Source organism: Odocoileus virginianus, chromosome 4 (assembly GCF_023699985.2).
Source record: "Odocoileus virginianus isolate 20LAN1187 ecotype Illinois chromosome 4, Ovbor_1.2, whole genome shotgun sequence".
NCBI lineage: Eukaryota > Metazoa > Chordata > Mammalia > Artiodactyla > Cervidae > Odocoileus > Odocoileus virginianus.
Genome location: NC_069677.1, coordinates 7318797 through 7332662, shown reverse-complemented (window position 1 = coordinate 7332662; position 13866 = coordinate 7318797). Strand labels below are relative to the sequence as shown.

Here is a 13866-nt window from a genome sequence, read left to right as displayed (position 1 = left end):
GCTGTTCTGTCTTTTCTTCAGGTTCTTTTGAAAACAAGTATACATATAGAGGATTTGTCCTCTCTTATTTCCACTGCCCTGACTTTAGCCCAACATCATATCATAGAATTACTGAAACAACCTCCTACCTCCTGAGTTCCCTCCTTCATATCTTTCACATCCTCACTGCTGTCAAAGTCATCTTCCTTAAAGCACATGTGATGTTGTCTCTCCTGTTTGAAAATTTTCTGATTCCTCATTGCCTATAGGAAAATTTTTATATACCATACGTATAGTGAGAAGAGTGATTATATGTCCCAGTTTATGTTTGCCCAGTATGATTATTAATGGCATGTTCTTCACACTCTTCACTGTCCCACTTTGGATGACAGATTATCCAGTCACTCTCTTCCTAATTATTTCTGCTTTTCTCTCCAGAAAAATGAGAGATTTAGTTCTTTGTCCTGCTCTTAACCTTTCCTGAGGCATTTAGTCAGTTAAACCTAATCTTTCCCAAGTTCTCCAGTTCCCTCACCCTTAAATGCATGTAATTAGGCAATGAATTTAAAAGTTGAGTGTTCAGTTAGGATAGATTAAGGATTTCTAATAAAGTTAACATTGTAATGGTTATATATGTTTATTCCCTATTTTGAGTATCTGATTGTGCTCACTTTTTGTTAAAGTTAAAGTAAATATTCCCCTGTCTTATTCCAGTATTAAATAATCCTGTGAGGTCAGTTAGATCAGCAGTACCCAGCCATTTTGGCACCTGGGACCAGTTTCGGAGAAGACCATAGACCAGGGTTGGCATGGTTTCAGGATGATTCAGATGCATTACATTTACTGTGCAGTTTATTTCTATTATTACATCAGCTCCACCTCAGATCATCAGGCATTACATCCTGGAGGTTGGGGACCTCTGAGTTAGGTAACACAGATGTCTGTATATTCTTTCAGAGTAATGTAATTCATGAATGATATCTAGTTAGTAGAGAAAGTAGATTAGAATCCCAAGGGCCTTGGTTTCTTTAGATTGACTACTGTTTAATAACTTAACTACATATGACAGTGTTGTCCTGCTCACTTTGAAGGGATCATGCTGTCATGCTAAATTTCTTAATCTGATCAAACTGTTCTCCTGATTGTTCCCCGGAAAAGCCACATTCATTTCTACCTCTTACTAGTGAACACTTAGAGTGTTCTTTCTCACTGCTTACTCAGTCTTGACCTTTGTCAAGACTTCAGATCTCCTTCTCCCATGAAACATCTAATTATCCAAGCTCTATGTGATTATTCCCACCGTATAACTCCTGTAATACCTTCCAAGTCACACCATATATGTACCATAGCAGCTTCTCATTTCTCTTTTGTTGATAATAAAATGAATGTTACCTAAAAATGTTTGTTGCTGAGACTTGGGTATACATGATTAATAGTTAATTGCTCTAGGATATGTGGGGACCTTAGACCATTGATTTAAGTATCCCAGAAAGCATTATCCACAAAAATCAATCCTTACATACTTGATTTCTTAGAACACAGTCCACATGCTGTGAAATGAGTGAATACTAGTGTTTCTAACTAGCTAACAGAGTAAGCAAAAAATTGAGGTCATTTCAGCCATCAAAGGAATCAGACTAGCTGAATTAGTTAATACATGTATTATTCTCTATGCTTAAAGCTAAACCAAAAGGCCCACTTTTATTTTTTTAAATGACTTTCTTCATAATGTTTTTTCCTGAGTCTTTGACTACAAGATGAATTTTCATTTGGTAAACTTACCTGTTTTAACTAGTTTCACCCATTACCGAAAAATACATTCAAAGGGTCTTAGCACAAAGCAAAAATCCCTGTCAAACATTTTGTTGTTGTTGTTTTGCTGATCTACTCTGCTTTTCTGGCCTTTCTGCCTTGTTTTGCTCATGTATTCCGGAAAGCATGAAACTATGTTGGGGATTTCTGTTGATTCCTAAGTTTGTCATTTGTCTGTTTTGTCTGCTGTTCAGGTAATCAGTTTCAATATTACTATTCAACCCATCTGCCTACAGACCTCAATTAGTACACTATCACTTGTCTCATAAATACACTATATTCCCTACTGAATTTTTACCTCCATCTTCAGTAGTGCTAGAATAATCACTTCTTTTCTAACATCTGTTTTGCTATGTGAATAGACCTCTTCACTTTTCTGTTTATTACTGGCTTTACCCTATTTCTTTGGAAACTATTGCACATTAAAATCCAACTACTAAGGTGGTGAATCCATATGTGAGAAGAATAAGGTAAAAAAGAAAGAATGGATCACTTGTGGGGAGCAGAGGATAGGGTTGAGGGTCAATTTAAAAAAGGCAAAAATTTGTGACTTATCATTTGTTCTTTAAAACACTTATCTCCTGTGTATCAGTGCTGTGCTGGACACCATAAAGGATACAAAAAAACCTTAAAATATATAGTCTCCATCTTTGAAACACTTAAGGGTGATATATATCTGAGTCAGTGTAAGCAAATATTGAATAATATATAACCATATACTTGATTACATGCTGTTGGTGTTCCAAGGTTTTTCACATGCTATAGGTATCATGGGGAGGATCTTCAGTGTGGGTGGTGGAGGGAAAAGGGAGCCTCCTTTTAAAGGTGATAGGAGGACTGGTGGGTGAGGGTGGGTACTGTTGAAGGACAGTTTAGATTTGCTTGCGTGCATGTGTGCTCAGTCACTTAGTCGTGTCGGGCTCTTTGTAACCCTATGGACTGTAGCCCACCAGGCTCTTCTGTCCATGAAATTTTCCAGGCAAGGATACCATTTCCTGCTTCATGGGATCTTCTCGACCCAGGGATCAAACCCATGTCTCTTGTGTCTCCTTAATTAACAGGTGGATTCTTTACACCTGGGAAGCCCTTGGGTTTGCTTAGGTGCTGCTAAAGTTAGGAATTGTTGTAGCTTAGGGGACTATCCCTTAAGGTATGCAGGTATGGATGAAAAGGAAATATTCCTATATTCTTAGGAAGATCAACCTGAATATAGTAATCATTTTATGAATAATGAAAGATTAAATTGGATAAGTAGACATTTGGTAAATTACACTTCTATAGTATTTTATCAGCAAATGAGATTAGAGGAAGGAATTTGTGGCATAGTTCAATGCTGATACCAACATTATATTCCTTATGTGTATTTTAATTAGTGAAGCTAAACTTTATTGAATTGTGGCTAAGGAAAGGATGTTTGTGTTTCTTATGAATTATGTGCTGTACATGAGCACTTCAGTAGACTTAAATTCTTTTCTTAGTTAATTAACTAGTCAGCAAATCCATGACATTGTCTCACTTTTAGTCCTGCATATAGCTTTACAAATTGCAAATAATTTTATATACTGGGGTTTCTCTTCAGAAGTGTTCATGGTTTATCAGTTTTTAACATTGAATGCTTGTGTATTTTGTGTATGACCAGCGAACAGTGTCTGTACTGTACATTTATCACAATGAAAACTTGAAGAGGAATAGCTGCTTGAGCTACTGAACAAGGCACAGTACTTGTTCTCCATTCTACTTAGATTAATTATCATTGTCCCATAGGCATTTTTACATTGCTCTGGTTGGCTGTTTAATATAGTGGAATTGTTGAGAGCTGATGCTATGAGAATCAACCGTAGGCCTTGATGTGGTATATAAATGGTAATTTTAAGGGGCTTAAGATTCAGTCATAACAGTTAGCTCCAGGTTGAAATTTGATGTTTGATGGCAAAAGTCTATTCTAGGACATGTGAAGGAGAAAATGGCCTGTGTCCTTTCTGAGTTATCCAAATGCAAGTTTATTTTGAATAACTCTTCCATTAAGAACTCATTCTTAACTCATTCAGTACCACAGAGACTTTTATTTTTGGGGAGAAAAAATTTTTTTTTCTCCTAGTTTCTTCTTTAGACTAGTATTTGTGATAAGAGTTTGTTCAATTTAAGAAAATGAGTTGCTGCACAGGTGAGGTAGTAGTTGAATCACTTAAAAGTTCATGTCAGTGTTTTGGTTCTTTTCAGTTTTTCTTTTCTCTTTTGTTTTCTTTCTTCCTTTTGTTTATTTCTTTATTTTTTGCTTTGTTCTGTTTTATTTCCTTACTTCTGGTTTTAGTTTTTACAGGGAGTGTTTTGGGCTGGCTCTTCATGGCCTTGCTAACATTCTTGGCTGGCCATATTTAGTCTGCGCACTAATTGTTAGTTGGCCCAGTTGAGTCTTACTTTGTGCTCTCATTTTTTTAGTCTGGTTTTCTATTTTTGTCCACCTGGTGTGTTTTAAGTTCATGAGAGATTTTTATCCTAACGGGCCGGATTTTAATTTGTGAACTAAATTTTAGTCTGCAGACTAAAAGTAATCCGCGGATTATTTATTTTTGCAAAATATTTAATTCCCCCACTGGAAACTATCCTAAAAGAATGTTAAATTCTCTTAGAATAGCCAAGGGAATTCACAGCTACTGGTGAGTTCTGCCATTTTTTGTTCTCAATACCTAGACATAATAGACCCTGCTACCTCCCTTTTGCATATTTGGCTCGGTTGTGCCTAGGTGTTGGTTTACATTACTTACTATGCATGTCACCTATAACTGTGACTGTCCCTTAGTTGTATTGTTCATTGTATATATTTTTGTTTAGCTTTTGGTGGGTGAATTGGGCATATTTGCAGATGGAACTGTGTTGAATTTGTAGTGCTCAGAGATACAGAATTTTTTTCAGTGAGTTTTTCCAAAAAGGAAAGGGTATGAGGGAGCAAAGCCCACAATAGAAAAAGTAAGTTTATACCCGCACTTGTGAGGTGATATGTCAATTTCTTGAAGAGTCCTAAGATAATGAGAATGTCAGTAAATATCTTTTATCAGGGAAGTCAATCCAAAATGGAGAATAATCCGCGGTGGCCTGATCCTTCTTAGCTCACACAAATTGAAAATATCTGGCTTGAAATCTATAAATTAAATAAATTTATCACTTTCCTCTCATCACTAATAATTTAGCAAAAATGTTTATACTGTGTTACTGGAATTCATTAATAGAGAAAAATTAGCATTTTGGGAACTCACATCTTGAAAAGCAGGCTGATATGCCCCTTCCCAGCCATGTCAATGGACAATGAATCCAGGTCATAGAAGACCAAACACTTTACTTTGGGAATTTTACTTCTAGATTTCATTTTGATTTTAACTTTTTTTGGTTTTATATTTTTTTAATAAATGCACTGGCATCAGAACATAATTAAATTAAAATTTAATTTCTTTACTGTGCCTCACCATTGCGCAATCAAATTTTTTTTGCATACACTGTGGTGAAATAATTTTTAAAACTTGGACTTGCTACTGTGCAGACTGATGTTTAAAGTTTATAACTGTATAAACATTTTCTATGTCCCCCCCCCTCCACACCATGGATTTCTTATAACATTGGATATATTTTTCCTTGCTGGACTATTCTCTTTTGGATTGACTTCCCCTGTTTGGATTATTTCACTGCATTCTCATCTTTAGGATTCGTCAGGAACAGGACATTTCACCTCAGGAGTGCGGGTATGTACTTAATTTTTTTTTCCCAAAATTTCAGGGCAGGTCTATAAAACTCGGGGGGAAAACTTTTTTGAAAAGCTAGTTATTCATTCTTGAAATGTAATAATAAAAACAAAGTAGGTAGCTGTGTGGTATAGGTTTTGCTTGTGGTATATATTTAGAGTCTCTGTTTCTTGATTATTGATAACTAAGCTGAAGTTTAGGAGTGGGGTTTGAAAAGTATTTTTACAAGAATAAATATTGACAAAACCCCACAGAACCAAAGATTTCGACTGTTAAAACAATTTAGTATGGAATGAAAAGCAGCAGAAACCTCATTATTAAAAGCCAAGTGACAGTAGTTACTGGTTTCCTTTTCTTTAGACACAAAGATAATTCAGAAAAACTTTCTAGTTTGGCCTATAATTTTTGAAAGTTGCATGCTACCACACCCTGTCTTATGGTCAGAAATCTGGACATTGGGTATGCTGGGATTTGACCCCACATAATTTTCTTAACCTTTATCCGTAGATTACTGAACCAAGGCTTTTCTCATCAGGAATCTCTCAAGGGGTTAGAAATAATAATGGGTACTTTTTTAAAAAGGCAGGTTAAGTCTTGATTTTAATGTAGGTTCTTAGAATGAATTATTTTGATTATTTTTCTAACTCTTTGATTCTGTGAGTTAGGGTTCCCTGGCAGAGTAAGCTATTATGTGCCTTAGTACCAACATGGATGGTGACTTTTAGTCAGTAAGAATCAAAAAAGACGTGGATGATTTTCTTTTTACTAATCAGAAGTACATTTAAAATACTGGTTTATTAACAGATGTAACACAGAATTTTTTCATTTAAAATACACTCACTGTCCACCTATCCTACATATGAATGTTAAAAGATACTTATTTCTACTTTTGGTGGTGGTACTTTTAATTCTACTTTTGTGCTCCCATTATTGGTCAGAGGCTTTTTTATTAGACTAGCTAACATTTATAAAATAAATCCATGTGCTGTCAAATAAATACAAACTTCCCTCAGGGGTAAAATAAGTCAGTAGTGCTTAGTATTTTCATAAAAAATTTCTTAATGTTTCCACTGGTTATTTTCTTCTACATTTTGAGTTTGATTATGGTTCTGGCTGGGGAGCAAGAGAGGGGGGAAATGACCACAAACAGTGAAAGATGTAAACATTTCAAATAATATAGTACATTAGTTCCTTGACGGAGGCAAGTCAGATTATTCAAAAGAATAAAGATAAAGCAGCTTGTAACTGTGGAGAGGGTTTTCTAACACAGCCAACTAAATTAACTAAGATCTTTAGTGTTCACAAATAAATTTCTAGTATCCTACTCAAGCCAAGATTTCTCAATTTCCAAGGAAAATGTCTTTATTAATAATAAACTTTGTTTCAAAATGAAAAAAGGATTTTCATTGTAGAAAGTACTCTTATAAATAGTCTCATAATCTAATGAGTTCTGTAGTAGTAACCAGTTCTCCTGCTTTCAGCCTAGGTGAATAGCCAAATGTTACATGAGCCTTTCTCATTAGGAAACAAGCCTCTCAGACTCCTCTGTGCCTTGTCACGGTCTGCATGTCCTCTCCTCACATGTAGGTCTCTTGCCCTCCATTTTTACACATCTGTTTTCCTTTTTGTGTCTGTCAACTTCCACCATTGCCCCTACTTGAGTCTGTGTTCTTCTGTCAAGGGATATGTGTTTCATTTTTCTTTAATTTCAAAAGCTTTCGGTCCAGATGTTTATGTTTGTTTGTTTTTCCCTTCTGCTTTTATTCTTTAACTATCCATAATTTAAAACAAAGTATATTTTTCATAGTTTTATGTATTTATTTGAAGTTTTAAGACATAGATGAGTAGAAAGCTTTCTGTTCCTTTAAATAAGTTTATTTGCATTTTGCCTCATTATAGCTTTCAGTTTACTTTTTCTGTGAGTTAATGTTCTTAATGAAAAATAAGTTTCTCTATTTCCTGATTAAAACCCTAGAATATCTATTCAAATGAGGGATAAACTGGCCGTGTTAAGATAACAACTGACTGAGAAAATATTTTTGGACATTTCGAGAAGTCCTGGATATTGAAGAATTTCTTCAAATAATAATAGGCTCTGTTTATTGAAAAGTTAATACCAAATCATTAAAGAATAAACAGCTTTTCTTTTTAAAAAGATATTAATTGCCAGATTTGAACAGTGCTGTTGATTGTCAACAATTGTTCTGCTAAAAAAAAAGTCACACCAAAGAGGCAAACCCTATAACTCTTAGAGCAGTCAAAACTTTAAAATTAACTTTGCATTCTTCTAGTCGTGACTGCCCCCAGAATCGAGACTTTCTTTTGTGCCTGTCATATATTGTTGCATGTTTGATTATACTGCTTTATGATTAGCTTGTATAGATTTTTTTTTCCATTTCCCCTAGATTTTTCTCTGAGCCTTTTTCATATAGTCTTTAATTAGCAGTTCACCCCAATGTGGTAAATTATATGCAGTTAACTCCTTTCATTCTAAAAGGTTTCTTTCACAAATGCAACCATGTTTTTGTACATGGTGGGAATTAACTCAGTACTCAGACGATAATTTGCAAAGATTCTTACATGAAACAGTAACTGTACTTTCTCTCTCTCTCTTTTTTTTTTTATTCTGTAGGTCTTCCGACCCCGAACTCCACCCGAGGCGATTGCACTGTGTAGCCGTCTGCTGGAGTATACACCAACTGCCCGACTGACACCACTGGAAGCTTGTGCACATTCATTTTTTGATGAATTACGGGACCCAAATGTCAAACTACCAAATGGGCGAGACACACCTGCACTCTTCAACTTCACCACTCAAGGTAACTCCTAACACTTAATCCTTTTACCATTTTCTGGGAAAGTTACACATGTGTAACTTGAATTTTCTATTAAATCTTTGCAAGGTAAAAGTAGGCATATTAAGTACTTATACATGAAGGGAGCATCCTATATAACCACTTACTAGGCTACCACACTTACATGGTTTTGAACAAAATAAAGGCAGATTAAATTTTTCAAATAGGCATAGCTTCTCTAATTTTTAGCAGGTTCTGATAAATCTTGGTACTGGAGAAGTTACAGAGATTTCACTGAGTAAGGTTTATCACTAATAAGGTTGACATACAATTTAATCTACAGATTTATGTCTCGAATGTTAAAATTCCTTGCTTCTCAGGGATTTATATCAAGTTTTCTTAACCCGGAAATAAACTGGTGGCTATATTTGTGTAATTTTAGATGCCATACAGACAGAGAAAACTGGAGTCCTATAAAGCCCATCTTAGAACTTATATAAGGGATGTAGAAGAGAAATTTTCATCTCTCCTGAGTCTTGGCATCATTGCTACTGCTAAGAAAACACTGATAGGAAAACTGAGTTTGTGTATTGATGGTTTCTAAAAAGCCCAGGAATGGTCATTTTGCATTCATTCATCAGCCACACTGCCACTGATGATGTTCTTCATAAACTGAACATTAAACATGTCCAATTCCCTGTAGATAAAACAAGGAGTAAATAGATAGCTTGTTTTGATTAATTAGTCAAGCTAAAAATATAGAAGGGATAGAGAGCTTTCTGTGATCAGGAAATAGATATAATTTACTTTATTATAAAGCAAAAAAATTTCCCCCTTTTAAGCTTTTTTTAAAACTGATTGTGGAAAAATACATTTCTTAAACTTTAGATTTGGAAGATGTGAGTTGCTAGTAGAATAGACTTGGATGATTCAGTTGACTATAGGATGATTCAGTTGACTATAATCTTAAACTGTCAGTATTATGTAGCTACTAGCAATCCTTACGTAATCTCATTCATCAAAGAAAAATCTTCAGGTTTCCTGCGACTATTAATTTTGACTTGGGCTGATCAGAAATCATTTGGAATGTTGTTTTAAGTCCTGACTATGCCTCTCTAAGATGTTAATGAACACCAGGTAGAGTATACAAAGGAGCAGAATTAAATATAGAGCCTCGAAAGTGAAGATTTAAGGGACTCCTGAGAAAAATACCTCAAATAAAGGCCCCAGCCCCTGGCATAAAGAGAGACTAAATAAATATTTAGAAATCAGTAAAGACGTTTTCAACTGGTAATAGTGGAACACGGTGTTTTCAAAATACTGATCTGTATATCAGGGAAAAGCTGGATGATGTCAAATATTGTAGGTAAGATTATTCTTGTTTGGCAGAAGGTTTGACTGGGAGACTGTTGTTCTCTTCCACAGCAGAAATTCATTAATTCCGTGTCATAAAAATTTTAGACATCTTGAGAAAATAAATTTTATTTTTAATTCTTAACTACTTTTGCTTTAATCAAGAGTAATGCGTTTAGATGGAAGAAAATGTTAAAAGTGCAGAGGAAGTATAGAGAAAATTAAAATCACAGTCCCGAAAGGATTACTTTTAGCTTTCAAAGTAATCACTTTATGATTTTATGGTGTAGCTCTTTTCTAATACTAATAACCCTTGAATATAAAGTGATCCTCTGTTTTCCCATTTAGAAGATCTCAAAAGGATTCTTTCTGTTAACTCAAATAGATTTAAATTATATAAAGTTAATATTAGTTTGGGCTTCCCAGATGGCTCAGTGGTAAAGAATCCACCTGTCAGTGAAGGAGAGGCAAGAGATCCCTGGATCATGAAGATCCCCTGGAGAAGGAAATGGCAACCCACCGCAGTATTCTTGCCTGGAGAATCCATGAACAGGGGAGCCTGGTGGGCAGTAGTCCATGGGTTTGGTCACAAAGAGTCAGCCTGAGCGCACACACAGTAGTTTAGGATTTTTTTTTACATCTCAAATTTTATAGAACAATATTTTTCAAACTCTATATGCATCTTTCACATCTGTGTCTTTGTAATCAGTAGAGCTACTTTTTGAACCATCTGTATAGTTTTTTAGGTTACATTACCTAAAGTTTTTGATATGAAGCTCTTTTTGAATCTACCTGAGACCACCATTGGAAATTCTACATCCATCTATTTACATAAATGTGTCATATTATGCATAATATAATTATTTAATGGATTGCTTTATAAAGTAGTATCTAAAAGACTTTTGTTTTTAAATTTTGTTTATTTTTAATTGGAGGATATTTGCTTTACAATAGTGTGTTGGTTTCTGCCATACATCAGCATGAATCTGCCCTAGACATTCATATGTCCCCTCCCTCTTCAACTTCCCTCCCACCTCTCACCCCACCCCGCCTCTCTAGGTTGTCGTAGAGCACTGGGTTTGAGCTCACTGCGTTTTATTTGCATACGGTGACATCCAGTAAAACTGTGGATCGTGGCATGAGAAGCTACTAAGTCAGTGCTAGATTTTTTTTTTGCCTCTTTTTTTACCATTTCTGTCAGATAACTAAAGTTTCCCAAAGTTTAAAGGGAACCTTGATCTTTTTTTTCCCATGCTAAGGATTTCCTCCAGCAAGTACTTTGTTTCTCAAAATATACAAATCAAGACAGCCCCTTGTTAAGTAAACAACTTGGTAGAAACTCAGATGCATACACATGATGCATCTTGTGATATTTATGATGGATATATTTTGGAGAATAATTCTCCTTAAATTGAGACATATTTTAATCCATACTCTTCAATGTGTGTGTGCACCTGTTTGTGTTCATTGAAACTGAGATACTGCTTAAACCTTTTATTTGATTAGATTTTGAAAATCAAGATTGTTTCACTGTTCACATACATCATTTCTGAAGTAATTACATTTGATTCTTTAGTCACTGGCTAATAACTTTCCATTATTACTAAAGAAAATAAAGTTTAAAACAACTAAGTTATTTTATGAATTTCTAAGCTTTTTTAAAAACTGAGATAAAATTCATGTAGCATAGTAAGATAAACCATTTTACACTAAACAATCCAGTGATGTTTAATACATTCACAGTGTTGTACAGCTATCAGCTCTCTCAGATTCCACAACATTTTCATTGCTCCTGAAGAAAACTCCATGCCCATTAAGCATTCAGTCTCCACTGACTCCTTTTTTGACCCTTAGCAGCCACCAGTCTGCTTTCTGTCTCTGTGGATTTACCTCTTCTGGATATTTCATATAACGGAACCACATAATATGTGACCTTTTGTGTCTGGCTTCTTTCAGTTAGCATGTTTTCAGGGCTTATCCATGTTGTAGCATGTATCAGTATTTCATTCCCTTTTTATGGTGGAATAATATTTCATTATGGGCTTCCCAGGTGGTTCAGTGGTAAAGAACTCACTTGCCAATGCAGGAGACATAGGTTTGATCCCTGGGTCGAGACGATCCCCTAGAAGGAAATGGCAACCCACTCCAGTATTCTTGACTTGGGAAATCCCATGGACAGGAGCCTGGTGGGCTACAATCCCATGTGGTTGCAGAAGAGTCGAATACAGCTTAGTGACTAAGCAACAACAAATATAGTTTTCATTATATCATGTCTTAATCAGTTCAGGCAACTCTAACACCCATGAACTGGGTGACTAAATAACAAACATTTATTTCTCACAGTTCTGGAGGCTGGGAACATCAAGATCAAGATGCTGACATTCAGTATTTGATGAGGGCTGCTTCCTGGTTTGCAGACGGCTACTTTCTTGCTTATATGGTGAAGCGAGATCACCTCTCTTGTGTCTCTTCTTTTTTTTTTTTTTTTTTCCATTTATTTTTGTTAGTTGGAGGCTAATTACTTTACATCATTACAGTAGTTTTTGTCATACATTGTAATGAATTAGCCATGGATTTACATGTATTCCCCATCCCGGTCCCCCCTCCCACCTCTCTCTCCACCCGATCCCTCTGGGTCTTCCCAGTGCACCAGGCCCTAGCACTTGTCTCATGCACCCAACCTGGGTTAATCCTTCTTACTAATCCTAATTTCCTCCCAGAGGTTCCACCTCCAAATACTGTCACGTTGGAGATTTAGGGCTTCAGCATATGAAGTTTAGGGGGACACAAACATTCAGTCCATAGCATAGGGATATGCCACATTTTGTTTACCCATTCATCTGTTTATGGACATTTGGTTTGTCACTACCTTCCAGCTATTGTGAATAGTTCTGCTATGACTATTGTGTACAAGTATGAATTTGTTTGAATACGTGTTTTCAGTTTGGGAGGTATTACTGAATTATATGGTAATTCTGTATTTAATTTCTTGAGAAACTGCCAAACTATTTTGCATAATGACTTGCACATTTTACATTCCTTCTAGCAATGTTACAAGGGTTCCCGTTTATCTACATACTCACAAATACTTGCAACTTTAAAGCACTTTACTAATTAATAACAATTAATGGATGATCAGAATAAGAGGTTACAGAAAGAGAACTAACTTTCCAGTTGGTTGTATAGCTAGAGAGAATAGAGGGATGATGGGTGTCATTAGTGAGTGTCCTGCTGTAGGTAGAATAAAACCCTTCTCTATCCTCAGCAAACTTTCAGTGAAGTCTGTACTACTTTCCCCAGATGAACTAAAGGTAGCCCTTGATCTACGTATACTAGGTGCTCAGTCTATGTTTGAGTGTTTGATACATGCCACTTTAAGTATACACAGTATTTATTAACTCATTCAACCAGAACTTATTGGGCATTTCTAATTTTCCTTTTACTTGTTGGAACTGTAGTTTTAATTAGTAAAGCAAACCTACCATATGAACAAAACTACAAAGATCAAACACTTGAGTAAAATATAGTAAGTTGGTAGTGGTTTGGTCACTAAGTCATGTCCAACTCTTGCGAGTTCGTGGACTGTAGCCTGCCAGGCTCCTCTGTCCGTGGAATTCTCCAGGCAAGAATACTGGAATGGGTTGTCGTTTCCTTCTCCAGGGGATCTTCCTGACCCAGGAATCAAACCCAGGTCTGCATTGCAGGCAGATTCTTTACCACCTGAGCTACAAGGGAAGCCCCAAAATATAGTAGAGCTTATAGCTAACTACAATTTGATGTTTGTTACTGTGTCATGAGTAAATATCCATAAACTGATTAATATTACTTCCATATAATCAAAACAAGTGTTTCTATAATCAACTAGAGGGAAAAGAGAGGTGAACGGATACCGGACAAAAAAACTTTGAGATCTTTCTGATCTTCTGGATCTATAACTTGTAGACTATTACATCTCTCTTTTTTCTAGAACTGGGGCTTCAGTGAACTAGGATCTCCTGACTGACAGTGTTATCTATTTCCAGGACTTGGAGGCCAGCACAGATACTCAGCATACCATAAAGTAACCATTCTCTTACTTGCCCTCAGTCATTGGATCTCAAAGGTTGGACATAACTAAATCAGACCTTAGGAAGCAAATAGAATCAGGAAATCCCAACAGAAATCAGTTTTCTTTGTTTACCGATTCTTTACTA

At 35.7% G+C, this 13866-nt stretch overlaps 1 protein-coding gene across 7 annotated transcripts in view; it reads left to right on the top strand.

The window, feature by feature from the left end:
* GSK3B (glycogen synthase kinase 3 beta) overlaps nucleotides 1–13866 on the top strand; it is a 275257-nt gene that overhangs the window by 233710 nt on the left and 27681 nt on the right. For 6 of the 7 annotated variants that reach the window (XM_020901778.2, XM_020901774.2, XM_070466019.1 and 3 more), the window contains 2 exons: nucleotides 5487–5525; nucleotides 8158–8344. In XM_020901778.2, the coding sequence (XP_020757437.1) occupies nucleotides 5487–5525; nucleotides 8158–8344 (226 nt within the window). The remainder of the gene's footprint in view (nucleotides 1–5486; nucleotides 5526–8157; nucleotides 8345–13866) is intronic. The other variant, XM_020901757.2, reaches the window with a different exon arrangement.